Source organism: Patiria miniata, unplaced genomic scaffold (genome assembly GCF_015706575.1).
Source record: "Patiria miniata isolate m_02_andy unplaced genomic scaffold, ASM1570657v1 HiC_scaffold_17, whole genome shotgun sequence".
Taxonomy (NCBI): Eukaryota; Metazoa; Echinodermata; class Asteroidea; order Valvatida; family Asterinidae; genus Patiria; species Patiria miniata.
Genome location: NW_024037055.1, coordinates 1,064,716 through 1,088,136, shown reverse-complemented (window position 1 = coordinate 1,088,136; position 23,421 = coordinate 1,064,716). Strand labels below are relative to the sequence as shown.

Here is a 23,421-nt window from a genome sequence, read left to right as displayed (position 1 = left end):
AAACATCACAATTGGCTTTCTTCTCCGTAACCCAGGCTGAACACGTGGACACTCCATCAAGGAACAATCCTACAGGACATAATGTACGCCCCACTCTTGAATACGCCTCATCAGTCTGGGACCCCCATTCTAAAGATCTTGTGTCTAAGACTGATATGGTGCAGAGTCGTGCAGCGAGATTTGTGAAGGCCGGTTACCACCTCCGGCATACTAGTGTGACATCATCATCATCTTCCTATACTGTGCAGAAACCTCCGCTGGAGTATACTCGCACATTGGTTGAAGTGCAAACAAGCAGGTGTAGACATAACTCAAGGCATAAAAAGACAAATATGTGCAAGTAAAAACAGCTATTTTGGGACAGGTTGGTTATCTGAAGGTGACACCGTTCACTCTGGTCTTGAAGACATCCAGGGTTGGTGACTCAACAACAATTGCTGGGGCAGTGAGTTCCACAGGCGGATGGTGTCTGGGAAGAAGGAGCCCTTCAGTACATTGTTATTTCGGCTGTGTACTATATGAACCTAGCAACCAGTTGCGTAAAAAAAAAAATGAACAAGTTGTGCAATATTTTACACAAGTTGTGTAATATTTTACACAAGTTGTGTAATATTTTACACAAGTTGTGTAAACTGTTGTTTACACAACGGGTTGCTAGGTTCATATAGTACACAACCGTCTGATTTTTACACAACCGAAATAACAGTGTAAGGTTGTACGGGTGGGTGGGATGAGGAATTTCTGGCTGTTGCCTGTGGTAGATGAGTTGACCAGGATAAGGTGGTTGTCAGGGATGTCGATGAGTTTTGTTGGTGATCCGGTACATCATTGTGACTTTGGAGATGGCTCTTCGGTGTTGTAGAGACTCCCAACCCAGTTTACTCAGCATGGTGTTGACACTGCTGTCTCTGGAGTAGTTATTCATGATGTACCGGGCAGCACTACGCTGGACAGATTCAATTTTGGTGATGTTCCTTTTTGTTGAAGGGTCCCACACGCAACTGGCATACTCAGCAATAGGCAGCACAAGGGTGGTATAGCAGCGGGTCTTTACTTCACAAGGGCAGTTGCTCAAGTTGCGTCGTAGGAAGCCAAGGGATCTCAGGCACTTCTTGGAGGTGGTGTCTACATGTCTGTTCCAGGATAAGTTGTCTGTGAGTTCTACCCCTAGGTATTTAGCTGATGGTACTGCCTTCAGAGGGTGGTTGTGGATGGAATAAGTGAACTTTACCGGTTTGTGACGTTTGGTGATGCGAAGTACTTGACATTTCTCTGGATGGAACTCCATGAGCCATTTCCTCTCCCACTCCTGCATGGTGTTGAGGTCCTGCTGGAGCTGGTTGGCATCGTCGATGTTGTTTATGACACGGTAGATAGCACTGTCGTCAGCAAACAGTCTAACACTGGAGTCTTCAGAAATACAGCCTGGGAGGTCATTGATGTAGGCCAAGAATAGAAGGGGGCCAAGGACAGTACCCTGGGTACGCCGGATGACACAGGGGATGGAGCTGACGACTCCCCCTCCAGGACAACTTTCTGGACTCTACCCTGAAGGAAGTTGCTGATCCAGGTAAGTGCACTGCCATCGATGCCGTAGTAATTCAGCTTATGGAGGAGACGAAGATGGGGAACTACTTTATCGAATGCCTTCGAAAAGTCCAATAGTGAGGTCAGTTTGAAGACCTTCGTCCAGGTTGTAAGCAATGTCATCCATGGTGATGATGAGCTGGGATTCACATGAGCGGGCCTTACGGAAACCGTGTCGATTGTCAGACAGGATGTTGTAAGACTGGAAGTGCTGCATGATGGAGCTGTGTATGATATGCTCTAGAATTTTGCAGCAGATGGCTGTGAGTGAGATGGGCCTGTAGTTGGCTGGTTTATTCCTATCTCCTTTCTTGAATACAGGTGCAACGGTGGCTGATTTCCATATTTCAGGGAGATCACCACTGTCCAACGAGGCTTGGTACAAGATGGAGAGTACAGGTCCAAGGCTGTTAGCAAGTTCTTTCAGTAGACGAGCTGGAATATTATCTGGGCCGGTGGCTTTATGAGGATTTATTTTCTTCAGCAATTTGATTACGCCGTTGACATTTATCTGTATGTGATCCATGGTAGGAAATGGATAGGGCCAAGGACTGGCATGGTGGATGGATCCTCGTCTTTGTTGAAGACTGAACAAAACTGGTCGTTGAGAATATTTGCCTTATCCTTACTTCCAGTGTATGTAGCTCCTCTGGGGCCACGGAGAGGGGCAACACCATTGTTGTCGCAGCGTTTGCTTGAGATATGGTTCCAGAAACGCTTGGGATTTGACTTGAGATCTGGGCACACAATGTTGTTGATGTAGTTGTTGTATGCTTCTCTGCATGCGTTCTGCATACGTTTCTTCAGGACGTTGTACCTGGCCCAGTGACGATGATTGCGATGACGGCGATGGGAGCAAGCCTTGTTGTAAGCACGTTGTTTCTGCCTACTGAGCTGCTTGATTTTGCGGGTTACCCATGGCTGGTTGAAACGACTAGATGTGAATTTGGATGGAACAAGGTCCAAGATTTGGGAGAGTTTTGACTCTATATGTGTCCCACATCTCCCTGACAGGGGATGAAGCGTCAAATTTGGTTACAAATTCATCTTTCATCTTATTTCATGGATGATCAGTGACCTGCAGTGGCAAACTCTTCATGAGCGACGCGCACATACAATGTAGTAAAGTCATCATGTTTACAGAATTGTATATGGACTGGTCGCCATCCCCACCGGACCGCGCCTTATCTTTTTCCATCATTAGTCAGTCAACCATGCAGAGGTCACTATCTCATGTTCCGTCACCAGCATTGCAGATCCCAGGCTTATCCCGAATGTCATCTGCATATGGAACGCCTACCCGGCCCTGCCTCAGTGGTATCGGGGCAATCCCTGGAAATATTCAGGAGCCAGCTGAGGCTATTGTCCCTAGCCCTCCGATGATGCGACCACACCAACGGATTATAATACGGTAACGAAACTTAAAATCGAACAATAGAGGGCGTCATTCATTGCAACAAGAGAGGATCGATCGGAGCCAGCGCAACCGGTCATCAATTCATATCGCGATCGTGCATCATTATCCAGCTCAATAGTGCACCATGGAGAAATCGAGCCTCAAAATTTCCTCGTGAAATTACATGAAGATTAGACGTCTCAAAGGAGCAGTTTGTTTGCTGAGTGTTGTACGCACAAGTGTACGCACTCCGTTTAACCGATGAAAACAGTTCACCTGACCAATATATGCGGTATGCCACAGCCCACAACTAGACTTAGGCCTACCACTTTAATACCTGTGACAGGTAATTCTGTCCCCCTGGTAAATGTGTCCCCCCGGACGCATTTACCGGCTCGTGATCCGGTAATTGTGTCCGGGGGGACACTTTTACCTAGGTAGATTTGTACCCCTCCACCAGGTAAAAATGTCCCCCTGTCCAACGCTGAAAGTGTCCCCCTGGTAAATGTGTCCCTGAGACATGTGTCCATGCTGAGACTGAGAGCAGCATGCGTGTTGCGCGCGTCGCGCCAGCACATGCTGCAAGATATGTGGCAGTGATTTTCACATTTGTACATATGCTTCAAGTGGAATTCATCCAATAGGAAATTTTGTTACGCGCTATGATGGGAACACAGACCAATCCAAGTAGGCGTTGTATCAATGAGACGAGGGCCATCGCCATGCATCGCCGCTGTATTGAGCTATCGCGGTAGAATCGCGATAGATTTCGCCGTACTCCAAATCGAAACATTTTGTTCACATTATCATCTAATAATAGACCAAATTAAAAAAAATTATAGTCATGAAGGGCAGAATAAAGGTCCAAAATTTATACCTTGTAGAGTGAATTCACAAAAACAATAAAGAGATCTGGCTTTCCGGGTTTCAAAAGAGGGGGACAAAAAAACCTGGGGGGACAGAATTACCTGGAATTAACAGGCCGGGGAGGACACTTTTACCTAGGTAATTCTTTCCCCCCAGACAGTTTTACCGGGGGACAGAATTACCTTCCACACCTGCACTACCACTGGCACTAGTCCGAGTAACTAGGACTCTACAGATTGCTTTTTTAACATTTGGACATGGTCGGGCGAGAGTCCTAGGTACGTGGCCGTATATGGTTACCATTAACGTGTTTTGACCATTTTCACTCATACCCCCAATCAAAATTGTCAGATTTCACCACAAAACCAGCACCCGATTTCACGAAGCTCTGCGAGATTATAATATCGAGGCAATGTGTGTAAAGTTAAAATAGAAAATTCATTGAATAATTATGAATTAGACCAGAATATTAGAGTTGAAATTTCAAAGTAGCTATACAGTCCAATGAGAGATTGTTTTCCTTCAAAATTGCATCGCACGGCTGCCATTTTGTTTTACGTTTGAACAAATTTCGAGCTGAGATCCGACGACTCTTTGTTTAATATCAGACGACTATTTACTGTACGCTGACTAAATAAATAAAACAGTCACCGAGTTGTGCTATAAATCATGTAAATACACCTACGACGCGTCGCACTTATGACGTGTTTTGTGAAATGGATCGCAGGACGCGTTGCAGCTGCAACGCATCGTAGCGATACGACACGTCGCATTGCTGCGATGCATCATAAGTTACGAAGAGTTTGATGAAATCGGGTGCAGCTTGAGTAGGCCTACATGTAGCCCAGCACCCGATTTCACAAAGCGCTGCAAAGCGTTGCAACTCGAGTTACGACGTGTAACACGTCACAACTCGCGACGCGTCGTATCTTCCATTTCACGAAAGTTGCGATGTGTTGAACGCGTCTTAAGTTCCTTGACAACTGCATAAAACACGTCGCAAGTTACGACGTGTCTAGTGATCATCGCAAAGTAAGAAGAGTCATTTCTAAGCCAGTTTTCTGCCATAAACATTACATTAACGAGATTATAATATCGAGGCAATGTGTGTAAAGTTGTAAATAGAAAATTCATTGAATAATTATGAATTAGACCAGAATATTAGAGTTGAAATTTCAAAGTAGCTATACAGTCCAATGAGAGCTTGTTTTCCTTCAAAATTGCATCGCACGGCTGCCATTTTGTTTTACGTTTGAACAAATTTCGAGCTGAGATCCGACGACTCTTTGTTGAATATCAGATGACTATTTACTGTACGCTGACTAAATACATAAAACAGTTAACGAGTTGTGCTATAAATACACCTATGACGCGACGCGCTTTCAACGTGTTTAATGAAATGGATCGCAGGACGCGTCGCAGCTGTGACGCATTGTAGAGATACGATGCGTCGCAGCGCTGCAATGCATCGGAAGTTACGAAGAGTTTGATGAAATTGGGTGCAGGGTATAAATTCTACCACCATAGCGAAAACAATTATAAAACATTTGTTTCATATTTTTACCTGCCTAATGCCTAATTTTACGCAGTGGACACTTCATGGAAAATCTTTGCTGTCTGGGCCATGTAACTCAATATCATTTTTGTAGTTATGTGCCTATCAATTGTTTTCCCATCCTCCAAGTGTAACCGAACTGTGTTTTTGGAGAATTTTTTTCACTAATTTGAAGGTCTGTCAATTTGTAATTGTCGCAGAAAGACATTTTTGAAAATAGCATAAACCCACAAGCCAACGGAAAAATATCCACTTGTCTTGTAATTGACCTGTGAAAGGAAGCACATACAGGCAAAGATCTGGTTTCCTGTGGAACTTGGTCAACATTTTATCACTGACTGAGTAATAGTTATTGGGGCATTTGAATTAACTAAATTGCCATATTAGCCAACAGATTTTTATCCCTGCATGAGACAGCTGCGATTACCCTTGCATACGATGCAGTTTTGTGTGTAGTTTACATGATGAAGGCTTGACACATTGAGTGCGCTGAGTGCCCGGTGAATGATGAATTAGTACTTGTTCCAGGTAGCGTAGCATTCCTGATCCAGTTAAGTTGAGTCTTTGTGAACATCTTTGGTATCAACTTGAAGAGGAAGAATTGTACATGTACATGTACTACGAAATGATGTCACTCAGACACGGGCGGGTGTACAGCAGTTTATATAAAAAGGGATCTGGAACTGTCGCACTGACTGCTCCATTCCCAATCTCTGAACTTTTGACGTGTTGGAAATCATGGTTGGAGACCTTGCACTTATAGTTACAGTCCCGAAATTTATCCAGCACTACATATTCAGTGCTCACTTACATGTAAGAGTTTATCCAAGAACTTCCAGTGGCACAGGATCTGTCATTCCACATCAACACGAATGTTAGACATTCTGAAAGTTCAGAGATACGAACGGAGTGTGGCTATGTACATGTATGGCTACATTAACAGTCTAGGAATTTCTTAACAACCGTTCCCATAGATGAGGACACATAGAATGCATAAAGACAAAGAGTGCTTTAAGAACTGAAAAAAATAGAGGCGCGAAATCATATTGTTATTAATTTAATGGGTTGGGGGGAATAAATGATCAATCTGGAAAATGCTGGAAAATGTAGGGATTTTGGCGAAAAACTGCTTTGCCCCCACTCTAGAAAAAATCCTGGGGATGCCCATGGGGTTACACAACAATTATTGATCCACTCAATTAAGAGTTCATTTTCATTCTATTGATTAATTTCTTGCACCTGTAGGTATGTTGCTGTTTTTGTGTTGCAGAGTACATGAATAACCTTGGACCTCTAACAAATACATTCTACTGAATGGCTTTCTGTTTGACATTGCGGATGAAATGTTTCTCCCAACTGACTCGCATCTACTCATCAAATGCCAGTAACTTTGTTGGGTTGCATTGTATCCCTGCAATAGCCATGGCAACTTTCCAAAAGAACACTGGGGACATGTTCCTGCCACCGGTCTTGACCTTAGCTGATGAAGGAGGAATGCTGAACCGCGACCTGTTTGTGAAAACAATTCTCCTCCCAGCTGTACGCTTTAATAAGAAGCTAACCAACACATGCCTGAAGGCTCTTAAACCCAAGGCAGTGGCACATAAGCCGTTGAGAAACAGCCCAAGTGACCCAGAAGAGAAAGTTCTCCTCCTAAACCCAGAGATTGTCTCATCGGACAACGTCATCTCACTGGGAGAAGCTGGCATAACATTTCTTGAGGAGCACAACTTAGAAAGTAAATTTGGAGATTTCCCACTGGAGTTGAAGTACAGTGACTGGACCAGTGATGAAGTTCTTCGGTCTTTGCTTCCTAAAGGCGTGGAGGTACCAACGGGCTTTAGTCGAATTGGTCACATTGCTCATCTCAATCTCAGACCTGAGCAACTCAAGTACAAGCATGTTATTGGTAAGTTTCATGCTCACTGACATTGCTGTAAAAAAAAATACATTAAAAAACTGTAATCTTATGTTTTACTGGATGTGTGAAAGAAGATGTGTGGAGACTTTCCAATTCAATGTTTTGATGATTTCACCAGCTTTCTGACTTGTACCCGAGCTGCACACCTTATTTAAATACTTAACATGGTACATGAAACGAATTTTTCTGAAATGTATGAAAACTATGTGACATCCCTTTTTAGTTACTTTTATGTAAAAGTGCAGTTCTTTAAACATTTTTTTTTTAATTCCATGTTATTCCAGACAAATGTGGTGTTGTTGCTGTGATGTCATTTCAGGAAGACAATGTTCAGTTTATGGGTTCTGTTCAAATTATTAACCAAACAAATGTGCTCAATGAAAACATTTGTGAGAAAAGTTTGCTTACTTGCTCATTGCCATGTACTGACACAAAACATCACAAAAGAAAAGAAAATTTACGACAGCAAAATTTCCACAATTCTGCCATCTTTTGGTGCTGCAGTTGCTGTAGTGTTGAGGTTTCTGCCTGAAATAAGATCACACTTTTGCTGATGAATATGGAATTTTGTTAATGCATAAAAAAAATTTAAAAAAGGAATGTACCCTTGAAACTGCAAAACAAATGTTGTACCAAGGTACATTTTCAAGGACTGCATTAAAAACAAAAAAAGGTACTGAAGTACACAAACATGTTCATTTACAGACTTTGCTAGGGATCCGACTACAAATCCTCAATATTGCAAACTCTTGAAGGTGTGTGTGATCATTCATAATTTACTCCAAAACATTATTTAAAAATTGTTCAGTTTTCTAAAATAGACCCTCTGAATTGAAATTCTTAATTCGATGTTCAAGTTTTATCTCTACTTTTTTAAAGGGGAAGTTCTAATGGACAAGAATCCTGGATTGAAAACTGTTGTAAACAAGACTGGGGAAATCAACAATGAGTTCCGCTTTTTCAACATGGAGCTACTAGCTGGGGAGAACAACATGATCACCACAACAAAGGAGCATGGCCACTCTTTTGAATTTGACTTCTCCAAGGTTTACTGGAATCCTCGCCTCTCAACTGAGCACACAAGAATTGTGGGCATGCTAAACAAGGGTGATATTGTGTATGATATGTTTGCAGGGGTGGGGCCTTTTGCCGTACCTGCCGCCAAGAAGGGTTGTTCAGTCCTGGCCAGCGATCTCAACCCGGAATCATTTAAGTGGCTGGAACGAAATGTCAAACTCAACAAAATTAATACGGGATCAATAAGGACGTATAACTTGGATGGCAGGGAGTTCATCAGAGACATTGTACGGAAAGACCTGGTCAAGAGAGCAGAAGAGCAGAATACATGTTGTGATCCTCATCAAAGAACTCATGTCATCATGAACTTGCCTTCACTGGCCATTGAATTTCTGGACGTTTTTCCCAGCCTCTTGCAGAGTATACCGACTGGTGTCAGGGGTCATGTTCAGCTACCCACAGTGCATTGCTACTGCTTTTCAAAGGAGGTGGATACAGCTAGTGATGTGCTACGGCGCATTGAGGCAGTTTTGAGTCACAGCATTGAGGGAGCCCTCGTCCATGATGTCAGAGATGTGGCACCCAATAAGGAGATGATGTGTGTGTCATTCAAAGTGCCAGCACCAGTCATATTTGGATGCAGCACAGAAGGTACAAATACCTTGAAGTTTAACATTTGTAATTCTTTGAATGTTAGTGGGCCTATGCAAAAGCTTTCATCATGTCTTTTAAAGGCAAACAGTTTTGTAGTCCAACAAAATGTCACACTGTAAAACAAGCGAGCAGTCTAAATACATATGTACATTTGTGTACATGAAGGTGGGCGCGGACATCTGGCAATTTTTTTACATTGGCTTATCTGCATGTTCATGTAGTTCTCATACCAATGTTCTTAAAATTCATTGGTACTTGAGTATGGAGTGCTGAATGGTAACACATACTTGCACATGGTAGCTTATTATTGGTTATCACCCCTTGAATGTCCAGACCCCTTTTTAACGTTAACCCTATGGGTATCAGGGTGCTGGACCACACCCCCCCCCCCCCCCCAACAATGAAACTTATTACAATTACTCCTGAATGTTTTGGCTGATCGGCATGAAATTTGGTGATCTCTTTTACCCTCTACCAGAGGTCAATATGGTACAAAAACAATTACGTAGCATGCCCATTGTTACCATGGCAACCAGTTCAGTTATTATAAAACTTTATTATGAAACTTTGTTATTATAAACTTTGAGGTTATAAACCAAAATATTGTCAGGATGATTAAGAGAAAAGGTTTATTTTCCCACACAACTCAATACATGTACCACCAGCTGATGAGTCCACGAATGGAAGACGACGCATTCCCGCTAGATTCTACGGTATAACCCTGCCCAACCCAAAAACTTGGGCAAATTGGCCTTGATAACCGACCCAATTTCTATTATTTATGCAAGGCATTTTCTGCCTTTACTATTGGAAATAAAACTGTACATATACATGACCCATTGCTTGAATAGGATATTTCACATATTCTATTCAAGTCAATCTATAAGAGAAGCGGCCATATTGGATTCTCAGTATGCATTGTACATGTAGTTAGTCGGGTTGCCGTGAATTTTAGTCTCAAGTAAGTACATGATAGGCCTGGACAAAGAAAACATTGGGTCCTATTCAAAAATGCACACACACGTTATATAATAACTGAAATGGTTCCCCTCCGGTAGAAGACCTCTGGTAGAAGTTAAGAGAGATCACCAAATTTAATACCGATCAGTCAAAGCGTTCAGGGGTAATTATAATAAGTTTCATGGGGGAATTGGGTTGTGGCCCCCTCCCTGATACCCAGGGGTTTACGTTAAAAGGAGTACCTGCATCAAAAAGATATTAACCTACTCATTACGAAAAGCTATCATATATTTTTTTCACTTAATTTAACAAAGAAATTAACACTTAAAGTTTTGCCACCTCAGGTGGTACCAACAACTGGTCAGGCCCATGGAGTAATAAGCAAAGGAGTATCCTCCAAATAACCCTCTCAAAAGTCTTTGCTGACTGAGGTTTGCAGCCCCTATACGTGCCATGTGTCTGGCTGATTGGAAAAAAAATTACAAAGAGTAGAGATACATGGAAGTGTGCGCACCTACAATATGCAATTCTTCTAGTTCTACCGTTGTACTGTTTTACCATTTCTACTGTCTTGAGCATTTACATTTCTACATGTAACTTTTCAATTCAGTTTACATGTATGTATACATGTAATTCTAGGACCAAAAGAGGAAATGTTTAATGTTCTTAAGATCCTGCTCAAAAGAGCACCCCAGTTACACAAGCAAAATATCCCAAGGGAAAAAGAGCAAGTTGTTACAGAACCAAAACCCGCCATAATGCCAGAAGACAGTGTAGAATGAAAACGAACCAACATAACAGGACCCTGTAGTTATGGCCAACGGCATCACACTGCAGTCATATCTTGCCGCATTTATGATCTACTTGCACAATCATCCACTAGTCCACATGTACATACATGTATGTATGTACATTGTACTTCTGTAGGGGTTGGCTTTTGTGTAACCGCATTCTCTGCTATGTCAGTGTGGTTTGCAGTTGATAAAGAACCAGAGGTTTATACCATTTTACTACACATCTGTCAGTGTATGAGCACGTTTTCTTGTACACAGTCCATGATTTAAATAAGATTTAAGACCGTTTTCTGTTCATCATTTAATGATTTCCAAATTACACATGTAATTTTCACTTTTTCATTCTGTAGATTTATATGAGGCAACAGAAGCACCACCAGTGAAGAAATCCAGAACAGAATGAGAGGAATACTTCACTTCATTTTCCGACATTTTTTTTCTCGGATACATGTACAGTGGAAACAACACGTAAACGTACATGAGCATTTCCATCTTTTTCCAACGTGCAACTACTTCCGCTGGAGTCACATTGCAGTCTGGAATTTATTGTTGATACATGCTTGAATGTGCTGTACAGCACATTCAAGCATGTAGCAAAAACTTGTTTTTATACATGTTTTTAACTGGCCTTCATCCTATAGACCAATCCGGACACACTATCAATACAATCACGAAGGCCTCCTTCAATGGCGAAGTATTGTGCTAGCTACTGTTCAGACAATTGTAATCTGTCATCTGTATCTGTATGGATTTCCTCCAGCAAAACAGCTACAGCCGCATCCCGCTAGAGTTGGCGTGGCGCAGGGTAGTTGCTTTGTACAATAGTGTGCACGATGGTTTCTCCATAGGAGGGAGCCTTGTGAGTGTACAGATACACAATGCAATATGTGTGTTGATAAAATTGGTGGTTGCACGCCATTCACGAAGCTAATATTTGGTGGCATTCAGCTGGCAGGGCTAGAGGTGGAATGCCAGAGATTTACTTAAGTTGTTACAAGCATTGGTAATTTTCTCTAAGTTATAATAAAAAAGGTATGAAGATAGAGACTTCATGAAAGTGGAGGTGACCCACTGGAATGTCATTGTTAAATAACTTTTGATTAATTTTGAGTAGATGATATTTTAAATGCGTTGTTTAAAAATTTGAATTATCATTGGCATTTGAAGTGACCAGATGTATATGTTGTAGCTGCATACATTTGTACTCGTGCACACTTGAACTCATACCCTGTTAGCTTTAACCCTAACTCCCTAGGCCTTTTTGCTAGGATGTAGCCTCAATCCTGCAAATTCCTCCGTTATTTCTTGAATATGGTCCATGGAGGGATGACCACTGCCTGAATCCTGCAAAATCCTCCGGCTATGACTGTCAAGAGGCAGAGGCAGTGACATCCTGGAGCAGTGCGGAGGATGTCAAGTATAATCAAGGACTAAATTTATGCACGGCTGAGCATAAACAACACTAGGTCCGGCCCAAGACCTTGACACAGTGCGTACTGCGAAATCAGCAACGCACTTTTGCCATGTAACCTCAATCCTGCAAATTCCTCCAATTTGCAAAAAGGATTTTGGAGGATTCAGGGCGGTTAGGGTTAAAGTTGGTATATAGGTGCTTTTTCAAAATTACGATTTTCTTTTCTGAATGAATTTAAAGAAATGTAATGTCCTGTAACAAATAAAATTGCTTTACATTTGCAGGCCTTTTTAAAGTTTTAAAAATGGTTTTTAATAGCGCGCTTCAGTTCAGAAAGTTTTGAGCAAAATTCTATAAATATTCATATTTAGTGACGTTTCAGCTACGTACATTTTTGAATCACACATTTTGTATCCACCTGGTCTGGCCAGGTCCAACAGTTCCTACGTTCTATCATAACTTCTGCTATTTTGCATCTTTTCCTCTCTCACTGGATTGCAAAAGTGTGGTTTTCCAAGTCTTGTTTCACGTGTCATTCATGATTGCATTGTCGCAATGGTACGACACTACATGTAGCTGTATACCGTGTATACACGTATCCGGTTCACATGCACATTTTTGTACAGTCAATCTGAACAGCTGTTGAAATTGTTGTTCATGAGCTGTACCGTCACAAAAGCTAGGTCCTGCCCGCTTCAGCTGAATTAAGAGCAGGCGTTTCTAATTCATGAGTTGAAATTAATTGATTACTTGTAGAGGGGCGAGTTTTTGTCTGATGTCTCATTGGAAAGCTCAAAACTAATGTAATGCCAGAAAATTATCAATTCAATTTGAAAATCTATTTTTCATGGTGCCACACCCAAAAAGCATGTACATGTATATATACAACTTAAAAGTTTGACTATTTTGTGGAGTAATTCTGAAACATGCAAATGGTCTCAGATTTTGCAACGTAAGCACAGTCTGTGTGCTAAACTTCCCCCACTGATGGTACAATTTACACCCCTCCACAAAAACTGTGCATAATTAGAACAAACATTATTTCTCCATGTATACTTTCAGGGCAGGCTTGTCAAGTTAAATAAAGAATGCAATGACAGTGCTTGGTTTGTCTTTCATTTAATACAAATTTTATAGGAAAACTACATGTATACTGTACAGTCCATTACAATAATTATCTTATTCCATTATAATTTATTATTTCTGCAAAGTTGTCTTGTTGGTGTTGTGTATTTTCTTAACCCTCCTGCTATCTGAACAGTCAGAGACAGTTGAAACATTCAATCCTCTTCCCCTTCCATGACTTTTACACAGGCTAGTCACCAACTGCACAGTGGATAGTCAAATTCAGTAAAACAGGCAAGTGGTAGGCACAGCTGGCTTATCAATCACCTACAGTCAAAACATAGCTGTATCAAGTTACATAAACAGTCACAGCCAGTCAATCCTGCTGTATGTAGGCAGGGAGCTCTTAACTGTTGAAAACAGTCACTTTATTGATTTTGACTGAAAGGACAACTTGGCACAGAATGTATGTTTACATATGTGACAGGTGTACATATACATGTAGTTACTAATGTCATCGAGTTTAAGATACCACCCCCCCCCCTTTAATTCTTTTGTGTTGACATGTTACGCAACTAGCTTTTGTGTAGCGCCCTCGGCGGTTCCACCTTGTTAAATTATTTTCACGGGCTTCGTCATTACCTTGTCTTGCGAATAACTGACAACATTCATATTTTTGTCTTCGAACTACAGGTAATGACTGCTTGATTTATTTTCATTTCTTATTTAACTGTACTTAAAACTTCAGATATATCCTTATGAAGTGTAAGCTTATCATGTTTGTAATGATTTCATCATGTAAAATAATAACTTAGAGAGATAGATATTTTGCTCGGAAGACAACGATCACTGATGGGTCAATTCCAGTCCCACACCGATAAATGTTGTAGTTTCAGATTATACTTTATTCCCATTTTCTTTTAGCGTCTTATTTAATTAACTGTAAGTTTGATGTTCCTTAATTTGTTACAATGACATTTCCATTACTTTGTTTGATTTACTCGGGGCAAATGCAAGATTGCGGTCCCAAGAACAGTTTTGGCGGGAATTTCAAGTCTTGATTTATATTCATCTTATTTCCACCTGCTTGTAAATAGTGTAAATAACCTAATTCACATTACTAAATGATTTACTTTATGTTCAACGTTTACTTTTTGATTTAAAGTCTAAACATTGTTTCATTTCTGATTAGAGGATAACCTTGTCATGCAAAGAACTGACAACATATATATTTTTGTCTTCGAACTACAGGTAATGAATAAATCACCATTTGAATAAGAAGTCCATCAAGTTGCCATTCCCTCAATAGTCTCTATAAAACGACCCGTCACACATACATGTAGGAGGGTTAATGGCATTTTTTAGATAGTTGCTTACCAAGAGAAGGGAATGACACTTAAAAAAAGTTCATTGACATGGATAAAAGAAAGAAAGTACAAGTAAGGTGTAAAATATACATTTTGTACCTTGGACAGTAATAAAAAAAACTGTAATTGTTCTATATTGCCATGGCTGGTACTGTAGGTATATTACATGTAGAAAATTGTACAGCTACAATGTATGCATTTACACACATGACAGTGCAAAAAACAAACAATTTTGGAAGTGGTTTTCTCTTGGCCAGATACCTACAAATTCCACGACTAAATTACAATATCCCCAGTTGATACACCACTAGATATGAGAATGATGGTAATGTCCAAACACAAGTTGGAAAGTAGGCTGAGATTGAGGTTAGTGCACGAAGCTGGGTACGAGGCTCATATTCATTGGATATCAAGAACAGGATGGGTATGAGGCCTAGTCCAAAATAAATGAAATATGAGTCTAGCATTGACACTCGTGCTCAACTCAAGGGCGGATCCGGGGGGGGGGGGGGCCAAAGGGGGCCATGGCCCCCCCCCCAAACGAAACCATTTTTTTTTTTTTTATGTGACATCGCAATAAAGGCAGGCAATGAGTACACCACCATCTTTTCCTCAAAAAAACATTGGTTAAAGTGGTCAGAAATTGCCTCAGATCGCACCACAGAGCATCTAGAATCCAAAATTTTTTCGGGGCCCTTATAAGCGGGCCCCGAAAAAAAAATTTGACCCACTTTTTTGGGGGACCAAATTTTTTTTTGGCCCCCCCAAAAAATTGTGTTCTGGATCCGCCCTTGGCTCAACTGATAGTCCCATCCCTCTTGCAGAATATGCAGCCTTGTGCACAAATTGGTATAAAGTCATGAAACTTGGCACAGATCTTGACTCTTTAATCAGAGTCAAGATATTTAATTAGACTCTTTAATTAGGCTGAAGTTGTGACCCAATCCGTTAAAATAATGCGCATAGGCCATTAATTCAATCTATTTTTTTCACTCTGTGATTCAATTTGTGTATTTGTGTAAGTCGGCAAAATGACGACTTGCAGCAGAAGCCGACATTCGTGTAAGTCGTCACAAATTCTCTGGTCCCGAGAGTGTTATCTTAGCCGGAGTTTACTGTATATACAGATATTATGGGTGTGAAGAGGGTGACTATTCCTATGTATGTAGATCCTTAAGGCTTTTACAAATCAAATAATTCAAAATTAGCTCTGGCGACTTGTACCTCATTTTGATGGGTCAAGTCACAACTAGGTTCATTAACCTAATAAGTTTAGATGAAGCGACCATATACGATGTATCAGGATTGGCCATCATGCATTAAAAAACATCAGTGCCAAGTTTCATGACTTTATATCAATTTGCACACTGGACTGTCAAAGGGAGGGGACTAGGCTGTGAGGCCCAGAATGAGATCCATGTAAACGTGCATGATGAGGTTGGCAATGAAAGTCATGCCCAATGTGCATACATGTAGGCATGAGGCAGGAATTGAGTAGAATACCCAATACACATGAGGTCCATGTAAAATGTGTTTCACATTCAATGCCTTAATTGTAGTTCTCATTTCCTGCACAACGTAGCCGAATCCCACAAAGCCTTTCACAGCTAGGGTACAGTTGTCAAAAGGGGGCTAAATGTCCTAAATACACCTTGGACTATTGTCTGTCCGTCAACTCGTTTCCATGACAGAAGCCTCTTCCTTTTTGCCATGAATCAATGGGAAGAACAGCAAACCTGAGAAAGCTTCTTGCAAGGCCCTGAGGCATGCCAGGTTGTGTCCATAGCCACCTGCTTCACCTTGTGGGGAAGCTGGCCGTACATGCCTGTTATATCTGCCAACACAATTAAACTGAGACTTAGATAAAGGTTATTATGCTAAGCTTATTCTCTACATAATGGGAAATATCATTCCAAAAAAAAGTATGAGTGATGATCCAAATTTTGTAATGACAGTACACAGGAGGATACACACAGTTAATGAACTAAACTGTAAAAGGTAACATCTTAGAAGTCTGAATCTGATATGCCAGTCCTGTTTCATTGTTCAAAACTTGGACAGGCTGTTCTTAAGTCACAGAGCAAGGCGTGAATGTTCAAGGCACCCTGAGTTTGTAGGCACCTTAACACTTTGGACAACAGTACCCCCTTCACTTGGTTACGAAGAGAAGGCCTGTTGCTCACATGAAAACAATATGGGTTTGTGTGTATTCACAATAAAGTTAATTGTGAGAAGTTTGCACTATATATTCAATGAATGACTCCTCCGGGAGCTCTCACTAGACATCATGGATGCCATCTACTGTTCATATATTGAGTCCACAGTGGCCACACCTTATCAAAGTCGGTATTGACCAATACAGTTCAGGTCATTGAATTATTTATATTTAAAAAATATATTGTTTCTTTATCCCAAAACTCATGATAAAAGGGTTATAAAACAACTTTGTCATCAGGAACTATGTGTGGCAGGGCCAAATTTAACTTGTGTTTTTTCCATGTATTTTTGTATGCTTAAGTATAGGAATAGCCCCCTGAATAAGTCCAGCCTTTTTGTTAGCTTCCCCCTTCCCTTCCATAGTACATGTAATGTATACCCCTGATAAACTTTCCCCAGTAACAAGGTACCTGTATTTCACATTGTATGTGAATTAGACTCATGCCATTGGTTCCCTTCCCTTAAGACCATGTGCCCTGCCACCCTGTAAGACCACAAACCCCCTCATGATCAGTAGCAGACCAGCGGCAGTGGAGAGAACACTATATGTTTGAGCCTCTCTTTCCCCTTGATGTTTTTTTGGTGCGCCTTGCCCTGTGTGAGTGTTTTTCTGCTAGAGTCATTGATTTTCTTCCAGAAGTGTTCTTTAAGGTCCACTTATTATTACACACTGTGTGGGTTTGAGGGTTAAGTACTTGGTTTAAGGTTGAAGTCTTTGTTTTAAGTTTCGGGTTTTAGGTTTTATTCTTTGCTTTTAGTTTCTGGATTTTGGTTTTAAGTTTTTGTAAATAAATTCTTTTAGGTCCTTTTCAGTTTGAAATTTAGAATTTGTGTCGGTGTCTAAATTCCAATTTCCTCGCGTCTTTTCCTTTCAAAGATCCCGAGTTTAGTTTAGTTTGGTTAGTTAATCCCAATTGAGTCTTGGTTTTGTGCAAGTTCCCCATAGTGAGTCAGTTTTCACGGTTTACATATGCACTTGAGAGTTGCAGGCTGGTCAGGTCACAAGGTCAGGTGACTAGTGACGGGATCAAACTGACAAATGATCTGCCTTTGTCACAGTTCTTTGAATAACTTGTCAACTGACTTGATACTGGATGACTTTTGATGGACTTATGATGACTTTACATATCCTCTAAAACTGTTTTTGTGATGGTGTCATTTTGAGGGACAGTCATCACGTGCTCTGTTCATGGAAATGGCCTGGAACATGGATCAGCAAAAGTCAGACAAATTTTGTTAATTTTTTAATTTTTTTGTATTTCTAACCAAACGTAAGTTTACATGTAAGAATGGGAATAATAGTGTGATTGAGCAGTAACTTATAAGCGTCTAATTGTGTTTGATTTGTTTATTTCAGGTAAATCAAGTCAGCAAGCAGTTTTATTTGTCCGGTTCTTTTTTTCGCCGATAATAACCCTTGCCTTTACAGCCCAAGCTGAAAGCAAGGGCCATTACCGGTTTAAACCAAATGTTTAAAACTGCTCCATCACTCTATTATTCCCTTTAATACTAGTTGTGAGATCATCTTTCCACGACCTGGAGACAATTTCATGCTGCTTACAGAGCATTTGTCTATTTCACTGAGACTGTAAGCAGTATAAGCACAGCAAGTTAACTTCAGAAAATATTGCTTAAATAAATGATGTTGCTATGGAAATCTCCATGCGCATGCAACCGTGTTTACATTCACGCCTTGACAAAGTGTTTTAAAGTTAACACATCTTTTCTGGTAATTGTTAAGCAGTTGCATAAATGACCTCTGTTCTGAAATATAAACATAAATGAATGTAAGATATATCTAACAAACCTTTGTGTGTCTATCTCCTCTGTGGTTGGTGCAGTGGGGCCATATGTCTCATAATGCTCCTCTTCATACTGGTATACAACCACCTCCTGCTTAGGCACAGGCAGGAAGGTATCCTGATAGCCAAGACCCTACACAAACAGAACAAATCAAAGCATAAACATTGATGCGCACTGAATGTGCACAGAGCAATAAATCATTGTTTGTTTCAGGAGTTAATTTTTTGGGTACGTGTTTCAGGCCAACACTGGGAATGGTGAATGGCGATGCTCTTTCATCGTGATATTGAAATAGTCGATAGCATTTTTTAATATCAAAAAAAAGAATTTGATATGAGAAAATAATATCAGAAAAAAATGTTAGCCAATGCGTCTCTGCTGAACCACTGACAAAAAGCTTTGTCAACAGAAGATATTGAAGGAATTTTGTATAACTGTATTGTTTTAAATACCAAACAGTTCCCTTGAAATAACAGATAGGTTTAAACTCGCTAATTGCAGTAAGTCACAATGTCAAAATATATACACTGTACAATACATGTTTACTGCGACGTCAACGTATCCGCATCGGAATCCATCAACATTTATAATTTGTTAACGAGTCGTAGATTTGTAGATTGTTTACATTACTTGTTGGTTAATCTAATAGTTTTGTGTTCCTCACTCAGTTTCTCATTGTTCATTTTGTATAATAATCGGCAATATTGAAATAAATGTTTGTATGAATGAATGAATGAATGAATGCCTCAAGAGCGTTGTTAGCAATTGTTGTAATGCAAAAATACTATGCAAACATTTAAAAAATGGTTTCTGAAAAGACAATAATATATTTGCACGTACAATTGCAATTTGAATCTTACAAACAGTAAGCAAATGTCCTGATGACTGACACCCCTCGCTCAAAAATGATGTGGTCCAAAGCGATATAACCGAGCTGAGCTGAGCACGTACAGCTTGTGAAGAGATCGCGTGCAGTACAGTGTAAAAGTACATGTAATTATGTGTGCGTGCATAATATACATAACGTCTCGTCTCATGTATTCATAAATATACATTTATAAGTGTACATTAAATCTTTGCGCGAAAACTTTTCTTAATATTGCTGACTAGTCCAAGAAAACAATTCCTCTGCTTCAGATTACTTGCTGTTTCAATATAGGGTAGTTAAGCTGAAATTTTTATCAAAACAAATACATAAAAACAGAAAATACATAAACATATAAAAGTTTTGTGAATGAACTCACAGAAAGATGTTTTCTAAAGATGTTTTCGTGACATATATGTCGGGATTTGACTTTAGATTGCTGTACAATGCTGTAGATTGTTCCTAGTTCTTTTCAGCATGCACTATGATCTTTACAATGGCGTCAACCAGTCTATCATCATCGCATGCATCCAACATGTACTATGCATGCTTTCACCAGTGCGAAGGAAAGCTTGTTGGTCTTGTCAGAAAGCAGAAAGTTCCTACTCAATTCATCAATTGTAAATAAACAAAAGTAAAAATAAGGAGAGCAGACATTTTTTTGTGTTTGACGTGAAAAAGGTGTTCAGAGGTACGTTTGGTAAGACAAAACGGACATAAAGTATTTATGTCCATTTATATGTATACGTTTAATTGGGAAGGGGGGTTGCAACATGCATCATGCTTTGTATGCCTGGCTGGCAAGAACTTACGTGTGTTGTAAATATTTTATTTTTCGATCAAATTCTTAGTTGATTCTTTTTCACCAGCACAATACGGGAAAGTTCTATCAGAGCTTTAGATGAGTACCGGTAGATACTTTAGATGAGTGGACACTGTGGCAAGAGGCAAGGGAGGATCCAGAACACAATTTTTTGGGGGGGGCAAAAAAAATTTTGGTCCCCCCAAAAAGTGGGCCAAAAAAAATTGCGGCGTGGGGTTCGGGGCCCGCTTAAGGGCCCTGAAAAATTTTGGATTCTAGATGCTCTGTGGTACGATCTGAGGCAATTTCTGACCACTTTAACCAAATTTTTTTTGAGGAAAAGATGGTGGTGTGCCTTTATTGCGATGTCACATAAAAAAATTAAAAAATTTGTTTCGTTTGGGGGGGGGGGGCCATGGCCCCCTTTGGCCCCCCCCCCCCCCCTGGATCCGCCCTTGGCAAGAGGCCACTGGGGATAGTTGCAGTTCTGCCGAAGGGTAGTTGGTTGTCCTGTTCCTTCTTGCACGTGAACTTTATGCTGGGGTCAACATGGTTCATGTGGTTGGTGAACCATTCAATATCCTCATTGAGGATGATTACGAGAGTGTCATCAATGTTACGCACACACCATTCACTGGACCAGCACACGCATCATTGACCAGGAAGCACACTTCCTATCACGAAAGATACTAGAGGTAATCTACATCGGCCACCATAAGCCATCAATGAACTGTTACCAGGATTTACGAGGCGATCTTACGGCCTCCTAATCAAAAGAGACTGGACAACAACATGACATTGAAAAACAAAAGCTCTGATAGAACTTTCCTGTAAGTGCTGGTAAACTAGAATCAATTAAGAATTGTGACTAATTCCCAGCAAAGGAATGTTCATGTTATTATCGATATATCAAATTAAGTTTAACAATATATGGATAATCAAAACTTCTGATATCGACAGACCCTAGCCATCAAGAAAATGGCCATGTTCAAAACTTTAACATTCTTAGGGGCGATTCAGAATAGTCAATGTTAAACAATTTTGATATTTTTCGAAATTGTATTGACCAGCCCACACACCCAAAATTTCGATTTTTAAATGTTGAATGACTATTCAATATTTCCTATACACTAAAGAACAAAGTACATGTAATGCTTCAAATGAAGCAGATAGTTTAGGTCAATGCTCTCCCAGTGTCAGAAGTTTTCAAAGGCTTTTCCATGCAACTTTGTTGTTAAAAGAGACGGAAATTGCCAAGCACACAAAACTTCGTACAATATTTTCAGTTTTCTAAGACACTTTATTTAAAAATAAATGAGGGTTATTTCAGCTTCATTATGAGTAGCTATTGCCGTATTCAAAGGTGTTCAAAGGTGTTTCAAAGGATCTCCCACAAAAATACATGCGTGATGGACCCATGTTAATTGCAAAAAAAATGTGTCAGCGCTGGACTAGTCTTTAATTCAAGCCTGGTTTCAGCGCTGAGTAAGCGCCACTTATTTACCGAACTGTGTTGTACTGCCACATTGGCTTGCACGCATTGTACCGAAAAAACCTTGACCACTCCCGACTTTCAAGCCAACCTCGTCCCCATATGCTGGAAGGTTCACTTATGCAATCTTCCCATTTATCTACCATTTGAACGAGGTGGACTATCGAGACGCAGAGGTTGGCTATTGATGACAACAGAACAGCACAGCCATGACTGACATGACAGACAATCCCCAAGAGACCGCTGGGTATTTTTTTTCCTTCTTCTTGTATTATTTTTTTTATGAAAATTTAGGAAAATTAGAATGTTTGCACTCATGACTTGCCATGGGTATGCAAGAAATGTAGGAAGGAAATGTATGCAAGAAATGTACCTACTGTTTACTCAATTGAGGATTAAAAAAAACAGTAACTTGACACAGCCTTGGCTTCAAGATTGAGTCAAACGTTATATCAGTCAGTGAAAACAATGTGCGTACCACTTTGATGCCAGTAGCTAAGGTCATTTTCTTGGGTAGTTTGAAAACGGGTGCTTCTTGTGTCTCGACGTTGGCAGTATGGCTAGCAATCACACGGGCCGCTGGCATATCTGAGTATATCTGCAGAGATAAAATGGGACGGAAATGCATTGTGTAAAATTTAAACTTGCACATCGATCTCTTGAGTATCGATATTAAATAATTCATGATTTGTATACAAATGTGTAAAGTTGTTACCTTCACGGATGATTTTTTTTGGCTTGTTTCAATATTTGTAATGTTTCATTTACCCTCGGTTACTGAAAGAGCAAAAAATGAAATAAAACTCCTACTGCAATGGTTTTTTTAAGTTCTTATCAGCACCCACCACCAAATGCTTGCTTCTGAAAGCTCGTTTTCATGTAGGTGCTAAGGCATGTGAAATACTATCTTATTCAAATGTACTTATCATTTCCATCAAGTTTTGACAGGATACTAATTCAATGATGCAGCCTCTGACAGTGAACTTTCAATGTAAAACTATAATCAAAGATACCGGCACAAGATTAAAAGGGAACATGTAATAGGATTTTTATGACTTAAATACATTTAAAACAGCTTTCTTGCCATGTAACTATGACTTTTCACCTCCTTTGTAGCAGTAAAAGGGAGAAATTTCAACATTTTAGTTTTTATAATAATGAAAATGTCCATATTCATGAGCCAAAGCGTGATTGAAGGCAGAACAGTAGTGTCTTCATAGCTTTGTGTACAAATATATATCAAACTTTTCTTCATTTTCTTGGAGTAAGTTCTACTTTTTACTTGTTTATCATGTTAAACAACTTGTTTGGACAATAGTAGTGGCCAATATTTCTTCAAAACTTTTTTTGTGGGTAATTTTGAAGGACTAATTTTTTGTACTGTTCATAATGCACTTTTGACAAGGAGTACCTTGTGTGACAAAAGCAAAATGGCGCCCTTTTACATGTATTGTTGAAAGGATTTGCTAATAATTGAAAAACTACCACTTTCTTGTCACTTCCAATGAAAACAAGTTCTACAGCCCGTCGTTTCAGCTCAATACTATAACTACATGTATGTCGCTTGGACGCCATTGTGTTCAAAAACAGTGATGGTAAGCCGACGATACGGTTTGTTTTATTACGCGCGCGCCTAGTCATGCAA

General features: G+C 40.0%; 2 protein-coding genes across 8 annotated transcripts in view; one reads left to right on the top strand and one right to left on the bottom strand.

Moving 5' to 3' along the window:
• The first annotated feature begins 2,945 nt into the window (after positions 1–2,945).
• On the top strand, positions 2,946–11,746 carry LOC119723323 (tRNA (guanine(37)-N1)-methyltransferase-like). Of its 6 annotated transcripts, XM_038193886.1 has the most exons (5): positions 2,950–3,275; positions 5,793–5,933; positions 6,651–7,314; positions 8,206–8,994; positions 11,102–11,746. In XM_038193886.1, the coding sequence occupies exons 3-5, from the start codon at positions 6,720–6,722 to the stop codon at positions 11,152–11,154; spliced, it is 1,437 nt and encodes a 478-aa protein (XP_038049814.1). In that variant the 5' UTR covers positions 2,950–3,275; positions 5,793–5,933; positions 6,651–6,719; the 3' UTR covers positions 11,155–11,746. The 6 variants fall into 6 exon arrangements, with proteins under 6 accessions (XP_038049817.1, XP_038049818.1, XP_038049814.1 ...); XM_038193889.1 differs by lacking the exon at positions 5,793–5,933 and having other exon boundaries at positions 2,946–3,329; positions 6,826–7,314; XM_038193890.1 differs by lacking the exon at positions 5,793–5,933 and having other exon boundaries at positions 2,948–3,275; positions 6,826–7,314.
• Positions 11,747–15,324: 3,578 nt separating this feature from the next.
• The window catches only part of LOC119723322 (CDK-activating kinase assembly factor MAT1-like), a 29,370-nt gene continuing 21,273 nt past the window's right edge, over positions 15,325–23,421 (bottom strand). The window contains exons 7-10 of one of the 2 annotated variants that reach the window (XR_005270532.1): positions 22,255–22,374; positions 18,622–18,749; positions 16,191–16,431; positions 15,325–15,859 (exon numbers count right to left, since the gene is read on the bottom strand). Coding sequence is in view for 1 of the 2 variants with exons in the window: in XM_038193884.1 (XP_038049812.1) it covers positions 16,269–16,431; positions 18,622–18,749; positions 22,255–22,374 (411 nt within the window). In the remaining variant the exon portion in view is untranslated. Of the gene's footprint in view, positions 15,860–16,111; positions 16,432–18,621; positions 18,750–22,254; positions 22,375–23,421 lie in introns of those variants that run through there. The other variant, XM_038193884.1, reaches the window with a different exon arrangement.